The following is a 19,034-nucleotide window of genomic DNA, read 5'->3' on the forward strand; positions in this document are numbered from 1 at the left end:
CATCGTTCTAAACAGTAGTATTAGAGTTTACTTTGAGTAGAAGTAAGCTTCCTAGTTGTTCCACAATCGTTAAATAGGTTTGTTTTGGTAGCCTTATTTGTTAATAGTTACTTTTATACGCCCTAGTATCTTAATTTCTCCTAACCTTAAAGTCAAATGTCTTATAGTATCGACCGCTGACCATATTTTCGATTGACGTTTTTCGAATAGGTTGACAGATTAAAATTAAATAGTTGTCTTCAATGGTTCTTGGTTAATCTGAATACTACGACATCTGGAGTTTTTGACAATTTTACAATTATTAGAAATGGGTTTTGTAGAGATTTTAGTAATTTAATGGTGGAGTTTATGAGTCATTTAAAGGTAGACAACCATGAAAAAACCTGGAAGCACTGGACGACCGTTTCGTCCTGGCATAGGCAATATCGAGGCAATCCGTACAGTATGCACATATGTCAATGAGAGACTGATCAATTTCAGTGCTAAACATCAATTGGAAGATCCAAGTAAATTGTTATTCTCTTTTATTTTGCATATCTTTGAGTGTCAACAATTACGTATATATTTTAGTCGACATGAGAATGCACTGTTGGATTTCAGACTTGTGTGATCTTACTTTTAAAAAATAATGATATGAAGTCCATAAATACAGTCAAGAAAATTAAAAGCATATGAACGCCTTTTTTGTTTTATACAAATAAATTCTGCACATAATATGCAAAATACATCGTTTCCGATGACTGAGAAGATTTGTAGCTTAGGAAGGAGATCTCGGTTACGCTCTTCTTTCTGAAATAGTTGCGTTAATTATGAACCTTCTATTTGTTTTTCGAGATGTACTTAAAAACCTAAATGATAAGAACCTCTCTACAAGTGAGAAATAGCTTGAAATTGAAGTGATTTTTATCTTTGATTTGAAGATCAAGTCGTTTTTGAAACATCTCATATTGACAATGTTATCTGAATAGATAGTGAAAGTTTCATAGCTTACGGAAAGCGAAATTCCCTGAATAATTTTACCCTCGTTATATAGGCTTTCATTTCATGCCTAACACCATTTCATATATAACTTGGTTTTTTATCCTTCTTTTTAAAATATTAGAAATAAATGTATCATAAGTAGTTAAATTGTGTTGAAATGTTTCTAGAAAACTAAACCAATGGCTTTAGACCGAGGGAATATGGTTTCCACTATGTTAACAATTCTAAGTTTATAATTTCAGTCTTCATTTACTGATAACAGAACAAATACCAACTGTGTCTACATTGAGTAAATATTTTTTTTGAAAATAGTTGTTAAATGGAAAGAACCTTTAGTCTGTATTTCAGTGATCAGAAAATTAAATATGATGATTTCATGATACCTCCAAACTATTTGTATATAAGAGATGTATTCAACGCATGAATATGAATAATAAAACAGGATTATGTATAGAAACACATTGTGGATGCTCATTTCATCAACCTGGATAACTTAATCATGAGGCTTTTATTTCTATTGTAGTCAACATCATTAAAATAAAATTCAAGAAGAATATTTCATCAGTAAATTGTCAAGCTCATTTAAACTGTGTACCACCAACCTCGTTCACCTCATAAGCTTTGAATTCCGACCATATTGAAAAAAAATTCAAATAGCTTGAACATGGGTTTATAATATATAACTAATCTACATACAGTTAGAAATACTGTCATTCTTCATTTATAATTTTAATAAGGTAAAATTTCAATAGTTGAAATCATGAATCAATTGAAGCTAGACCACCATGGAAAATCTGAAAGTACTGGACGGCCGTCTCGTCCTAGTATGGGACTCCTTAGCAGTGCGCATCCACGATCCCGCACCCCGCGAGATTCGAACACAGGACCTATCAGTCCAGTGCTTCCAGGTTTTCCATAGTGGTCTAGCTTCAATTGACTCATGATTTCAACTAATGAAATTTCTAAAAATCTCCACAAAATCCCTTCTGAAAGTAAAATTTATTATTAAAACAATATAATTAAGTGGAAGAATGTTGAAAAATCAGTTATTAGTTAATTTTATAAATACACGCTTACAAGATTTTTTTCACAGTTCTCTGCTGAAGTATCTACAAAATTCACTGTATATACTGAACCCCATAGAGCAGTAGTTATTGAATAAACATCTAATTTGTTATCCATTTCATCAGAATCACCTATTCCAATGGAATAAAAAGTGGAAATGGATATAATAATTATTATTAGTTTTATTTAAAATTCAATTTATTTTCATAGAAGAGCTAATAGTTAGGTAAAATTGTATGAAGCTAAACAGAGTTTATTACGTATACTGTCTGATGTATAATCTGGTTTAGGTTATCGTCTTATTTATCTGAGTTATTGAATATTAAAGCAAAAATTGATAAGCAATCCTCAACCGCATGATTCTATACTAGTAAGTTAGAATCGTTTATAAAAGCCAAGCAATAATAGTATAATACGTATACTTTGCATAACATTAAATGTATTAGGAGGAATAATGAAGAAACTTTGACGAAAAAATCTGAATATCAGCGTTTTTTAGATTTTAAGGTTTCCTACTTTCCCATTGTAGGTGTTAGGAACTGCAATTTATCAGTCTCTGTTGATTGATCTTGGTGTTGATTAAGCAACATTTGGGATTTGAAGGGAGGTAAACGCCAAAACATGCCAATATTTCTACTCAAGACTTTCAGGAGACTATAATTTCTGACATTATTTTCACTGAATAAGACTATCCCATTTGGGGATTTTAATTTTTAGTAAGGGGGTAGATCTCTGGAAAGTAGGACGAAGAAAGTATGTTCATCTTTGAGGAAATCAAATAAAAAGAGGGCTAGAGTGCAACCCTAACGAACTTCACTCGAGTTTGTTGATTCAGGTGTTACCTTATCACAAACTTTTACTCAGTCAGTAGTAATCATGTGAACTGCCTTCACAAGGTGTAATGAACTTATCTTTAAATTGAAAGGTGTTATCTACACCAACCTTTAAACAATAAACAATTATCATCCTAGAATCTTCTAATGATTTTAAGTTGCCATTCACGTTGATAAGTAACACTCAATGCTTAATTTAAGAATGATAACCCATATACATATCATATCGATTAATATTTTCATCGATTATTAATAATTTCTCCAAAAAATCATAAAGCTAGGATACTTTCATAATCCCTCCCAATGTTTAAATATTTACCATTACGATAGTTTTAGACTACATTTTAAATTTTCCCATTAAAGAACTATCTTTAAACATTAGTCTAATCATAATTACGTTTAAATTGAGTATTAGTTGAGATGGACGATATTAATAGGGTAAAAAGACTTTGAAGATGTAATCTTCTGCGAACCAGATGAAGTCTTCCATAGTCTTTGAACAACTTCATTATCAGTAATCAGTTTAAAAGAAAGTTCATGAAATTTTCCAAATAAAGGGTTAACAGCTTATACTGATGTTTAGATCACCTGGCTCAGAAAAAAAACAACACCTTTGCCATTCCCCTTATGAATTGTAAATATTGTCAATCACCTTAAAAGTAAAAAAGAGTAATTTACATCAGGTAAGCTCGATTATTTGGTTATATGAACAGTCAGAAATAATGCAATTAACTACAGTATTATATCTAAAGCCATTTATAGAGTCATATACAAAGTAGTGAAGAGCAGTATATTTTATATATCTTTGGCGGCCTTCTTGAATATCTGGGCTACACGTTCCTGCCATATGGATATTTCAACAAATTATTTGTTTCTTTTTTTGTGCGTCTATGAAAACTTTACGATCTTTCGCTATACAAGTTACAAAAAGTGCAATCAAAGATATTGTGGTGGCTGACAATATACATTGAAAAGGATGAACATTATTCAGATACCGATTTCAGAACTGATAACATTTAACTTGGGATCACTCAGTATTTATCGTCAGGATCGATCAAAAAACAAGAAAAGGAAACTTGTTGAAATACTTTGTGCTGAGAATTCCATATTGTACCGAAAAATTTAACATTGAATAAAGCAGTTATTAATAATAATAAACTTATATATATATCTGAATAAATTTAGCAAGATACTAATATCAGTAGAACTGTCAAATATTCCTTTTACTTAAGTTCACTGATAACTGTTGTTGAAATTTTTAATTAGAAAATTCTTCTTCGCAAGTGAAGAACTCCTCAAGGGAAAGAGATTGATTGAAAGTTGAATAAATAATTTGATGGGATAACAAAACTTCAACTAGTAACTTTTATTGATGTTTTATTAAAAATGATAGTTAAAGGGAATCGAAGAAACAATATAATTTTAATGTGGACATGATAAAATTAAAAAAAGAGAATGCTATTGATTTTTGATAATAAATGACTGAATGTAATCGAATGTAAGGTTATATACTAGCTGGATATTGTTATAAACGTGTATTCATTACGTTGTAAAAGTTGATACACCTCATGGTCGGTCATATTCTTATTAGTATAAATCAGTGATATATTCTGAGACAATGCCACTAAACTATTGAGTTCGTAACCGATCATCATTTAAAACTAAAATATTTACACTGATTGATCACTGAATATTAAACGATATCATGTTTATCTGATCCTAATGAATGCCACTGGATTAGTGTTAAAGGGTTCGACCAACATGACATTAATCATTAGCTAGTGATTAATCAATGTAAACTTACAATAAATCCAAATTATCATAATCCAGTTTGACAGAAATACAGTGGTCTTATTTGATACCTATATAAATTGTGAAAAATAATCAAATAATACTATGGGAGTAAAGGTATACAATGAACTATGGACAAATTTCTCAAACTTGGTTAATTGTTTATATAATATTTAATGTGGTGATTGTAATGTACCTTCATCTTGAAGCTAATGCTAACACTGTATGGCACATTGATTTGGCATTACTTAATTTCTTACTAACAAATTATTCATAGTCAGTGGTTAATATCTTTTCATATATAACGGGATTTATTAAAAATATCTATTCCAAATTAACAGATGCCTTCCATATGTAACAAACTTGAAGAAACTCTGCATGTGAATGTATGTTCATCAAATAGGTAATAAAAACACATACTGATTATTATTTCTTCAGGTTTTTATTCTCCTTTTGTTGATGTTGAGGATTGCAAATGATCAATCTCTGTTGGGATATATACCTGCTGAGTGGATTGTCTCGACATTCCCACTTGGTCACAAGTTTTTATCATGGTCTCATAATGTTTGGCAGTAGTATTCGAAACTTGTATTTCCTCTTATTTAGTATTTGCTAGCTGAATGTAACTAAGACTATGTGATAGTGTTCATTCTGATAATTTACTGAAATACTGATTTTGTGTGATTTAATTAAAATTATATTAACTGAAAATGGGGCGGTTGATAACACAGACTTATGCTTTATTTAATATAACTGCATGAAAGATGGATTGTATACTCAAACCTAAAATTATACCTCAGTGAATGCATTTGTTTCATTTAATTAATGCTAAAAGTAAATTATTCAAACCATACACCCAACAATATAAAAAATAAGATCTTCAATTTTAATAAGGGATCTTTATCATCATCACAAGTGAACTACTAAAAACAAAAACCATCATTTACTAGCAGTAAATGTGATTCGCATAAATATGGAATAAACTAAATGAATCAACTGCTCACTAGTGACTGACTTCAGGAAAAACTCCCGAAGTTCTAGTGAGAAGCCGTTACCAGTGGAGTTCAACCAGGTCTGTTGTGAGATAGGAACTCACTGAAGACAATGGTGTACGGTGGCGCAACTTCGTGGATTGGTTGAAGTTAGACATTAACACCGTTGGATGCCGGCTCAGTGGTCTAGTGGTTAAGTGCTCGCGCGCGAAGCCAGTAGGTCCTGGGTTCGAGCCTCGCGTGGTGCGGGATCGTGGATGCGCACTGCTGAGGAGTCCCATACTAGGACGAGACGGCCGTCCAGTACTTCCAGATTTTCCATGGTGTTCTAGCTTCAATTGATTCATGATTTCAATCAGTGAAAATTTCTAAAATCTCCACAAAACCCCTTATGATAATTCTTAAATTGTATAGGTTCAAATCTATTCTTAATTTTAACTGTTGTAAACTGATGAATTTAAAGTTAGCACACTAACAGTTAGTCAAAGTATAAATCTAATTGATTACGTTCATGAGTTGACAGTTCAGATGAGTTCTAGGTTAGAATGAAACAGATATTCAGTTCCTACTGTTTTGTTTTCAGCTGTTTTTCAACTTACATGATTTAGTAGTAAGAAGTAGGCAACAACTTATTAGTGAATATCATTAGATTTTTATGTTATGGCTTAAGTCGTACAATCGATTAACTATACAGGTATAATTTATCATTTTGAAGACTATTTAGTCGATTATAATAATGTTAAGGATTTTTATCATTTCTTGACAAATCTTTTTATCCAATACTCATAAGTAGTAATACTGCCCAATAGTGAATCAAAGCATTCACTCGTAGTTTGTTAAAACATGGAATATAACAATAAATAATTCGTTGGTTTATCACTTTAACAAATGCTTTCTACAATTTATATAATGCAAGCATTAGAAACATCTGTTAATCTTTAATAACCTCTTCTTTAAGTTTTATTTAATTTTACAAAACATTCGCTAAATCTGTTATAATGTTCATGTATCAGGATATTCGTTCTTTAAATAGCTTCAATAATTTAGTAGTTAATCTAATTAAATGTTTTAGTGACTAGTAAAATTCATTAAATGGATTGTTTATAACAACAGGAAATGGAAGATTGAACATTTCAGTATCGATCGTTCAATATACATAGTATCACATTCATAGACATAGTGTTTTACTTTGAGAATAGACCGATGGCGAATATTTCCTTACTTTAGTGAATTTTTGATTGTATGGCTATAAAATTATTTATATATAGTCCACCTGTAACGGTTATGAATTTTTTGATAGTTATTTTATTGTCTGACAAATACTTCAAGTTTACTTGCATTAGAAAAAAAAGCTCTAATGATTAAATTTCTTGATCATTAGATTAATGGCGTTTATCCTGCGCCAATTAGCATGGTTTGAGTGGGCAGTTACCGTCCATAACATTCGTTCAAAGAAGTATGACTTAAAGCCAAGCAATTGGACTCGTATTTAGGAAGTAAGTTAAATGTTATATTTGGAATACGATTATTACTTATTATTATTATTATCATCAGCTTTATTTAATTTTATATTTTTGGTATAATATAGAATTCTCAGCGTAAAGTATTCCAACAAGTTTCCGTTTCTTTCTTCTTGGTCGGTTCTGGCGATAAATACCGAATGATCGCCAGTTAGATGTTAGCAGTTCAGTAAATGAACATCTGAATAATGTGCATTCTTTTTGCTGTATATTGTCAGCAACCACATTGGCTCTTATTGAGTTTTTTGTAACTTTGACAACGAAAGGTTGTACACTTTTCAGAAACGCAGGAGAATAGATCATGCGATTAATAAACATAATGATATATTAAAATAAACAAAAACAGATAACGTGTTGAAATATCTAGATGGCAGGAACAGGTAGCCCAGATGCTCAAGCAGGCCGCCCAGTAATGGTAAGTTCCAAATAGTTTTATGCTTTTACTCTATTAAATATATACATAATATAGAGACTATGTTCATAACCACATAACACTCAAGATGAGTTTTTGTTTACCTGCTTATAACAACGTCATAATCTTATTATGAGTAATGGCTCAGTTAGCTAATCTAAATATATCAGATAGCATATTCAGTATTTAACCTTATAAAAGTTTCCGCATTAATTTAGACGGATAGTTTCACAATTAATTAGTGCTCTGTGTATGTAAGACATTGAAAAGAAAATTATAGCCGTAGAAGTTTCAAACATTGAAGCTGAAAATAACTAATGTTTCACTACAGAGTGTGGTCAGATTTTGTTTAGCGAATTAACCAAAAATTATATTTATTGAATTTAAGCAGGACTCCCCAAAATAGCTCTGTATTAAACAATTTTTCAATCATGTTAAGATATCACACATTAGTCTAATTGATTTTGCTCACTAATAATTTGGTGTGATCTATTAGTACAGACAGATATAAGTAGTATATATCAGGAATCGAAGGTAGAATTCATACGGATAGAAGAAGAAAATGAAGAGGAATGGAAGGAAAACAGAAGGTAATCAAAATATCAACGGGGACTGAAGGACGATAAAGTTTGTAAGGGACACTTCAAGGAACATGCGCAAATAGTGTTTTTAATGTACTTTTTTCATATTTTACAGATGTGTGATTTTTCTTAACTCAGTGATTCGGCTTGCTCTTAACGAGATCTTCATTTTATTTTAATGATAATATTTTGCGTCAATGCACTGAAATGGTATATATGAACAATTTACATCAATGGATAAATAATCTATAAGGTCAGAAAGGGTAAATTAAATAAACAATATATATATATATATAACATAGTAAGCTACCATTGTGTCGTTTAAATACCACTCAGCTATTCACTAATCTAATGACTACATCACTTTATCGTCATTTACTCAGTTTAAACAAAAAATCTCCATGGTGACTTTGTTTTTCTGTTGATTTCTACTTTTAAAACATGGATTCCGTAAAATTTACCAACATGGGATTGTAACTATGGTATCATATCAGTAATTATTAATTTTAACATAAATTGTTAATTATTTATCATTTTGCCTATTCAAAAAACGATATATTGTATACCACTGAATAAGAACAGTAAGTAGAATGATGAAACGCTGATAGTTTAGAATTGTTAAGTACATATACTTGAGTCCTACGTTTACATTTAATTTATTCAATTCTAAACAAAAATGTGATGTAATAGTGATTATCATGTACCTATCTGTGAGTAACTTTCAAAAATCATTCCATAAATTTTATGAAGTAATCAGCAATAAAGTCTAACCCGGTCGGAAATGAGACGAATATCATTAATATCAGTTGGTGATGTTAGCGCAATATTGTTCATCAACTAAAGTTAGTGACGTGAACTCTTATATACCAACATAGTCTTCTGGAGCTTAAGCGTTCGCTAAAAGGTCTTAAGGTCCAGAGTTAAAACTTTTATGGTTTCGTTAACATGCACTGCTGAAGACCCCTATAAAAGTCCAGTCCTTCGTCGTCTTTAATAATTGAAAAATGTAATTAACCTTCAAGTTTACTATTTCTACTTAACAACATAAAATAAAATGATTTTATGAGTAAAATATCCAGCAAATATTGTTAAGAATAACAGCCATAAACGTAAACTGTTTATGTTTCTTATATTACTTTCAATCATGAATAATTTTTCAGATATTGTTTTTGCTTGTAGCTCACATTTTATCCAGCCTGTCAATAAATAAATACCATAGTTATTACAGTAATTTACCTCGACGTATATTAGCACTACAGGTAAATCCTAAAGATTGTTAAGTATTATGGTTTACATCACGAGATGGCCTTTGTTAGAGAACGACCGAAAATCAGTAGGGGCTGGTAGTAGTATAGGAATCCTCAATTCTGTTAAATTGTTGTCCAATGTTTCGAGTTAATCAAAATAAAATTGTAAATCATTGGGTTACAGCTGAGTAGTATAAAGGTTATGTGGCTACTGCTTGGTCTGAAGGTTTAAGGCTTGATCCATGACAGCTGTCGAGCTGTGTTTGGCCTTCAATTATTGTCTTACTAAAACCAGTTAATGATATGAATTATGAACTTTGATCATCAATTTCTTCTTCTAAAATATAATAGTTCTATAATATTAAGACAGTCATTATTTAAAGATGAACTAAACAAAACAAACGGTATTTGCTCGAAATAAGCCCTTGTTGATGATTAAAAACTAATGATGGCCACCCGATATCGCGAACTGGTTAAATTTTTACATTTGATGCCGGCTCTGGTATCTAGAGATTAAACATTTCTGAGGGACCTGAGCTTGATCCTAGATGGCGTGGTGTCACGGGCGACCACTGGTGAAGCGTCGCACACTAGGATGAAACAGTTATTAATTCCTTCCTGTACTTCAATGTTGGTTTAACCAAGGTCAGTTCATCATTCAAAACATGAAAAAGTTAATGACTTTTCATAATTTTGTTTACACACATCAAATCATTATTTTTGCTATGGTAAGTTAACTGAAAACTATACTTCCAAAGTTTAATATAAATAAATATTCTGCCATTTATTTCTGGTTAACAATGTGAGAAAAGTAGTTAATGGTATATATAGAATAAGTTTCAAAGATCATTATAATGCTGCATAAATATTTATGTTAGTAAATTTTTATAAAATAAATCTACTTACAACTTGGTGAATTTTCATGTACTAATGCTGCCAACTGTTGACATAATGAAGTTTTACCAACACCGGATACACCTAAAACTTGTACTTGATAAAATGTTAGTCCTGGTTCGTCAGCAAACACTGAATCTAATGATAACGGTACACCTAATGGACTACTTGGATTATTAATATCATCCATTGCATAAGGAACAGATGGTATAGATTTTGGTGGAGTTAAACATAGATTTGAATAACTATTAGTCATTGAAGTATAGCTTAATGTTGCTGTCACAGGACGTTTATATAATGATGACTTATTTAACGGATCTTCTTCGGTACTAGCTCTTCTAAGTTGACCTTTACCAGGAGGTTTTAAATAACTTGTTTTACTCGATTTCATGCCTTTTGTGTCTGATATACTTCCACTATTGTTGGCACCACAATCAATGATACATTTTTGTCTCTCTAAACTGGTTTCACGCATTGAATGACTTCGAATATTGGAAGTGGATAATGTAGGATGTAGTGATGTTTTTATGGTAGATCGTTTTTTCTCTTGATCTCTAGGAACATTAGCTATATGACAAAAATAATCAAACTCATCCATAACATTACCAATGGTTGATGTATTCACATGATTAGATTTATTTTTATTGTAAAGAGCAGCAGTTGATGAATAATCTATGTTGTCATTGTTATTATTTATTGGATCAACAGGATTCTGGAATGAACGTGATTGTCTTACTAATTTACCACGTCTGCTACTACTACTATTGTTGTAACTACAGTTACTGTTATTAGCAAGATTGTATGTATTCGCTTCTAGTGTAATGTCCAAATTATTGTGTGCATGTAATTGTTGGCTGGACAATGCTCGAGCTCGTATGCGATTAGTAGAATTATTATCATCCAAATAACGTTGATGGCACATATCATTATTATCATCAGTGTTGTTTACATCGATATGTAATGAAGTGGATCGATTATTGTGCGTCAGCAAACGATTTGATTTTAGTCGATCTCTTGATGTTTTAGGATATAGTGGAAGTTCTGAAATAGATTTATCTTGTTGTCTCTTAAAAACGTTGCGTTCATCATCGTCATGATTATTATTATTATTACTATCAATATCAACATCATTATTCATATGTTCATCATTAACTAAACTAATCTCTATCGACGGTGTAATAGTCAAATAACTGCGTTTTATAACTGATGTTATTGAATGATTTTTATTGGAATTATCATTATCATTATTATTACAATTTGCCATATGTTTACACAACGATTTTAATTCAGTTTGTTTGTATAAATTTGCTTTTAATGGATAATTAGAATGAATATTATTATTGTCATTTAATTCATTTGTAAAGCGACTATCAAAACTTGATGCTCGCAAAATATTATTCAAATTTGATCGATATCTCTCTGTTGTACATATAGTTGTAGGTAATGGTGTTACCGGTAGAGATGATGATGAATAAGATTCATCTGATGTAAAAATTGGTTCAGATACAGGTAAACTTAAATGTATAAAATCATGAATTCCACTAGATTGATGATGTATATTTGCTGGTGATCTATACTCTTTTCTTCTATTCTCAGTGGTATACTTCAAATCTCTTATAGACTTATGATTATGATCTATGATAATTGGTGAATTATCAAATATTGGCGATTGTTTTCTTTGTAGTAATGGAGTTGATGAAGTCGACGAAGTTAATGCCGCTGTTGATGATTTTGCTTTCGGTGCATAACAATTGTTTTCATACAAATCAGAATTCGTATTTAAATAAAATCTTTTATTCTTATAAGTTGGTGAGTTTTTTCTTATGGCTAATTTAAAATAAGAATAGGGAAATTGGAAGCAAAGTCAATAGTGAGTTCTTCTTTTCAAAATAGAATAAGTAATATAATAATCTCATTTTAAAAGTAACATATAAATTGGTTATTTGAAAGGTTGATTTTGATTGGCCATTAATTGACCATTTAAATAAATATATATATATATATATTCCAATCCTATGTAATTATATGTGAAATTGATGAGAAACTTAGGATTACTTACATTAACTGAATAGATATGTATAATCCACAAGTTTTGGTGTTTTTTTTAAAGTTATTCACAACAAAATTGCTTTGAGAATGAGAAACTGTGAACTGAATAAAGTTAGACATGAAAACCATTGACTGCTGAACCAGTTATTTAAATAAAATTAGCGGTCATTGAGAGACCCAAGGGTTGTGGGTTAGATCTATAGTAGTGTATAGGCTGCTCTGATAAATCTCATCCTAGAATGAAGTAAGTATTCAGTGTTTTGAAGTTTTTAGTGGGTGTTTAAATAAGTTCGGTCTGTGAAATAAAATAAAAATATTAATCTTCCAAAAAGTATGCGAAATTTAGTGAGTTAATTCAAGATCGCTATCAGGAGAATCTTAATGTTTAATTAACTTGTGTCAAACGACAAGCCGATATATATATACGCTCAATGTAATGTTTAGGTGAAAATACCTCGATTTAAGGGTTAATCTCATTTATGGTTGTAAATTTTTAAAAAGTCCCATATTGTGAATTAAAACAACATATAGGATCGAATGGCATTGTTTTCAATTAGATCATCAACAGGCTTTACTCTAATCTGCAGTAATATTTATATGCATTTATGAAATTACTAAACCAATTAAGGTAGTTTATGAGTCAGTGATAACAGGGAAATAAATTAGCATAAATATACATAATAAGAGTACAATGTGATGACAGATGTACTAATTGTGACAAGAACAATAAAGGCTTGAATCATTGTTTAATAATAGGAAAAATATAGACACTGAAATAATGCACATTAGAAATCATAAGATCGCGTAATAAGAAGTATTCAGATAATTGAACAGTGAAGTGTGTATTTGAAAAAAAGGGGGAGTGAATAAAAATAAACGAAAAAGGAGTATGGAAAATAATAATAAATATAATCTTTTTTAAGGCTGATTCGGCCAATTAAGAGATAAAAATGTTACAGATTTCCTACGAATACAAAGACTTGGATTGTTAGCTCGAAACCCCATAGCTTCTGGTATGTATAAGAAGTGAAGGAAGGAAACTAGTAGAAATACGATAAATCACTTTACATGACCTATTTCTATCTACTACATGACAAGCACTGACCAAGTGTTATGGAACAGAACTGAAAAATGTTGTGTCGGTACCCTTTACCAAGCACGCAGAGTGGTGTTCATTAACTCGTTGGCTCAGTAGCCTGGTTATACGCTCAACGTATCGTTCTCCAGAGTAGCTGCTGAATTTGTAGATACGCATGGATGTGGCAAAACCAAGTAATATATCATTTAGTTTAAGAATCACCATAGATGGGCTGGAGAACGATTGACTTATGTTGGCTGCATTGAACATTGATTTAAGCCTTGATTGTTCTTACTACAATTAGTACACTGTCGTCACACTATCAGTTTTTACTTTTTACTTATTATGTTTATTTGTGTTTATCTATTCTACTGTTATCCCTGACTGATAAACTACCGTAACTAGTTTAATAATTTTATAAATGCATATAAATATTAATGTATATCAGAGTAAAGTTTGATGAGGATCTAATTTAAAACAATAGTATTATCAATAAAGACCCTGAAAGGGTAAATCAATCCTCCATGGTTCTAAAAGGTTCTTAAACTAATATCAATTAGCTATGTTAAATGATATATTTGTCTAGACTTTATCATCAGTGATAAAAACCAATTATGATAAAATAAAACAGAAGATTGTTCCTTTTTTTAAAGAAAAACATTGATCGAAGAGAAAATTTGCATCGAAAATTGGCTACCTAGAGTTTATTTATTGACTTTACATATTTTAACCAAAACAAAAAACAACTTCATATTACTGTACTGGATAATCTTTGATGATTAAAGCTGGAGAACAATCATATAAATATCGTATTTTTACTTGTTTGAATATTCTCACCCACGAGTAGCTATAAATTACGGATAAAGTTTTATGTTAATTGTTAGTGGCTAACAAGACATTTCTTCAATCTTGATGAAACTGATATTTTCTGTGCGATTTATCTTATTCATTCTGCGATTACAATGAGATGCATCCTATTCATAAATCGATGACAAATGGCTTGTGTCTTTTGTATCTTCCTGTTCAGTGGTAAGCAGGTGATTTGAATTCAGACCTTAATTTAGTCGCTTGAAATTGTAGATTGAGTGTATTTTGAAGAAAATCATACAGTTACTGATGTTCTGACTAAAGTTTATCTATGAATATGTAATTGTATTTGTTACTGTCTAATAAGTAGTGTGTTCAAACTTAAATTTCTTATAAAGCAGTTAAAATGCAAAACTGTTAACATCAGTCAGTGGTCTTGAGTATTGTTAGAGGTACTAGACATCTCACTGACATTATGGAATATTGCACATATTTTCTGGTGAATAATTATTTAGTTACTCTCATTAAAAAACTGGATTATTTTCGAAAAATTATGACAGATATCTCACCAGAAAATGTATTGTAAAACAGGGTTTGTAATCAATTATTTATCATACTTTGACGAAGCAACAGTCTCGTTACGAGAATCTTCAACTATATATTTGCCACTACATGAAATAGGAAAATATAGATGAATCCCCATCCTTTTGAGGTTTTCATTATTTCTGATTTTTCGCGACTTAGTATAACCTGCATCTTCAGAGAAGAAATAACATAATTCAATCGTGAAACGTCAGAAATTCAATTTCCGATTCTCTAAGATATTACAAATATATTATTGTGTTATTATGGAAAATCTAAGCTACGCATGAGTTATTTCAAATGGAAAGTCGAACTTTGCAACTGATGTTTTCAATCCTAATTCCTAACAAAGTTATATAGTTGTATAACAATAGGATTTAATGTTAACATCAACACATGAATTCCGGTACATCCATCGAATTAAATAAGAGGAAACAAGATCCGGATTTAACTCCTAGACACTATCAGACTTTGATGTAAATTTTTAAGACTAAATGGAACTTTCGAGACAACCCACTCAGGATACATGTATATCCCAATAAAAACTGATTATTTGTAGTCATTAACACCAGTAACAAGGAAATGAATATTCATACAGATGAATCCAAAATATCTGTTAAACAAACTTTATCAAATGCTAATGCATTTAAATATACATTGTGATCTCAAAAAAACTTAAATATTTTAACAAAATATCTATTATCAGAAGGGGTTTCGTGGAGATTTTAGTAATTTCAATTGTTAAAATCATGAGTCAGTTGAACCTAGACCACCATGGAATACCTGGAAGCACTGGATGGTCATTGAAGTTAGACATTAACACTGTTGGATGCCAGCTCAGTAGTCTAATGGTTAAGCGCTCACGCGCGAGACTGATAGGTCCTCGGTTCGAATCCCGCGGGGGGTGGGACCGTAGATGCACACTGCTGAGAAAATATCTACCATCTTCATCTATTTATCATGAGAGAAATATTTTCAAGATTGACTCAACCTACTTATACTCTGTTAGTAGTAATCACAAAAAAAACGTATACTTCACATAAAATATATTAAAGATAAATCAAATCATGGTGATAAAAAAAGATTTTAAAAAAAGATAAAAATAAAAACAGCAAAAAACTCATATATCAACACCCTAGAGACAAATCTACCACATTTGATTTATAGTTGAATAGCCAGTTCAACAAGAGTTTCTCATAATTTAAAAACAAAAAAGAAAAACAAAAAAAACTTTTATTAAATGACAAACTCAGTAACAGATAAGATGGAAGAAAATATTGTTGAAAATAAAAAAAAACACTTCACTTTCATCATAATTAAAATTTATAACTGTTTGGTAAACATAAACTTTATTATACTCTAATATAAGTTATAGTGTCATTGCAACAAAACTATTCCATGTTTTATAAAACTGTTTTTTTTGTTCATTTTTTCAAATGTGTATGTTGTTAATTTCGTGTTTGTGTAAAATTATTTCTTTAGTACATTTTAAATTGTTCAAAATATCTAAGGCTATTTGTTGCTAAGTGGAAAATAGTTACTAAGGTATATGAAAGTTGAATAATAGTTAATGACATCATAAATGTATTAAATGAATTTCACTAGAGTATTCTTTTATGACATGAATTTGGAGTATAGAAAAAGGAAATGCTGCTTTTTCTTAAAATTATATGATTTTATCACTGATTGAACTGCATCATATAGATTTTAAAACAGAAAATTGTGTATATTTAGGTAAATAAACATGAAAACAATCTTTAGGATAGGGATGCTCAACTTTGGTTATACACTTCTTATAAGCAACAATTACTCAGTCAATACCAATAATTTCAATACGTTTCTTATGCAATATGATCAACAATATACTACAAAAGATGATGTATTGAATAAGTATAGAGATATCAACGCTTTAAGATCCGTTTTGTTTTAAGTTTTAACGAGAAGCAGGAAAATTGATTTACAGCTTTATATTTGTTATTTGGCAAACAAGGGAAAAATATTGTTTAATTTTTCCACCAACAATACTGAAACGTTACTACATGTTTAGTCAAAAAAATGTAAATTTGATAAAAGGATGTACATTATGATGAACAATTTACATTATATACTTAGTCAAGATCATCTGTCATAAGTCGATTAGTATTTCTACCTAATAATAGATGTTAACGCCAAGTATATCCATTGTGTATTTAGTTCTAAAGTTTCGTACAATTTCAGTTTTTTTCATCTTCCTGTATATATTAATTGAGCCCTAATAATAGCTGAATAAGTCAAATGATTATGAATGAAATGTGTATCATAAAGATTTCATACGAGTGACAAGCAGAAACTGAAACAATTTTATAACATTAATCTGTTTATCGTTTTGGATGTAATCTTTTTCAACAGACGCTAAAGAATTTTATCCATAGTTTTTTTCACATACAATCTGGTTGCTAATTTCAGTTAACGAACTCTTCTTTTAATTTTTTGATTGAGATCATGAACCGCCTGATATTAAACCACAAATGAAAACCTGGAACCACTGCATGGCCGTTTCGACCTATTGTGGGAGTCCTCAGCAGAGCACATTCATGATCCCACTCGCGGGATTCAAACCCAGGGCCTTCAGTCTCGCTTGCTAACGCTTAACCTCTAAACCCCTGAGCCAGCATCCGATGGTGTTAATGTATAACCTCAACCAATCCACAAAATTGCTCGACCATCTTCCATTGTACTGAGGTAGATACCTGTCCCTACCCAACACGGATTAGCTCTTTTAATGTTAGATTGTTATTTGACATACTGTATCAAATAAAGAGCTTTTATGTAAAAAGTAAAACAAAAAATAGATAGGAAATTAATTATTCATTTTGTGGCAAATAAATATTGTTAAACTTAGATAATTTACATAAAATACAAGAAAGGTGGGCAGTTATGAACATGAATTGAAAGTTAGAATTCTCAATTTGTTATCAATAAATTAATTGAGATTTTATAAGGCATTATTTAATGAAAGTAAACTGAGTACAACACTTTTTTTACTTTATTTTATTTTAACTAACCAGTTAGTCTAGAAAACTGTATACCAAAATTAGACTTCTCATCGAATATTTCTTTAAAGTTGGATGTAAATAAAACTTGGCAACGCAAAAACAGTATCGTATTCAAGCGATGATAGATAATGGCTGGCAGTGAAATACAGGAAGCGCGTTTCGTCCTATTTGGGGCTCACCAGCCGAATGAACCTGCATCTCACAGTTGATGTTCACTCTGAGACTCGAACCCAGTACCATTCACTTCAAATGCCATCGCGTTATCCAGTCGAGTCCCGGAGTGAACATCAACTCTGAGTTGGAGGTACATCCAGCTGACGAGTCCCAAACATGACGAAACGCGTGTCCTGTATTCCACCGCTAGCCAATATCCATCTTTACTTAAAAAGCTTGTGATTTAAAGCTTTATCGAGGCAGTCCACACAGGATGCACTTATGCCAACATAAGACTGATCAATAGCAGTCCTAAATAACAATGGGAAGATACAAGTAAAACAACACCAAGTGAATTTAAGTATCGTATACATCTTTTAAAAACCAGTGAAAATCGATTCTTAAAACAGGGAGCACTATGATGTGTATGATACAAGCTACAAGATAAAAAATGTTATTCAATCTCCAACAAGAAAATGCGGCAACGTTTTAATCAAAGTCGCTGAAATTTAATGCGCGAGACTACAATTTATGGACAAACCAATTAGATATAAGATAAATAGTCTTGAATTTTGACGTGAAATTCATTCAACCATTTGGTTTAATAGCGTCTTGGCATTTTATCTGATATCAGTTCATCATGAAAACTCTAAACTTAGTTCATAACCCGAACCATAAACTGTAAATGTTAATTCAAATTACTCACAGTGGTTTATAACCCTCATTTAGTCCTTGTAAGTAGATGGACATTCTCAAAGTCACTTCAGGATCGCTCAAAGGTCGTCCATAATTTATAATTTTATTATACAGTGGTTAATCAACACAAATCCTTATACGACCAAAAATAGTAAAAATATGAATATGGAATTTATGCCTAATTTTTAAAAACACTCATAGAATATAAAATGCAACTAATGCAAGAGAATGGTTTGTCGAATTAAAATGTTATCTAATATTTCATCTCATCCTAATAAAGTGCAGTAATTTATTGCATATACTGTTTCTTATACTAAG

At 30.8% G+C, this 19,034-nt stretch overlaps 1 protein-coding gene across 1 annotated transcript in view; it reads right to left on the minus strand.

Moving 5' to 3' along the window:
- The window catches only part of MS3_00002914 (uncharacterized protein), a 58,464-nt gene that overhangs the window by 16,981 nt on the left and 22,449 nt on the right, over nt 1-19,034 (minus strand). Inside the window, exons 2-3 of the mRNA XM_051210569.1 lie at nt 10,329-12,143; nt 2,059-2,177 (exon numbers count right to left, since the gene is read on the minus strand). Of these exons, the coding sequence (XP_051070576.1) occupies nt 2,059-2,177; nt 10,329-12,143 (1,934 nt within the window). The remainder of the gene's footprint in view (nt 1-2,058; nt 2,178-10,328; nt 12,144-19,034) is intronic.

Source organism: Schistosoma haematobium, chromosome ZW, assembly GCF_000699445.3.
Source record: "Schistosoma haematobium chromosome ZW, whole genome shotgun sequence".
Classification (NCBI taxonomy): Eukaryota; Metazoa; Platyhelminthes; class Trematoda; order Strigeidida; family Schistosomatidae; genus Schistosoma; species Schistosoma haematobium.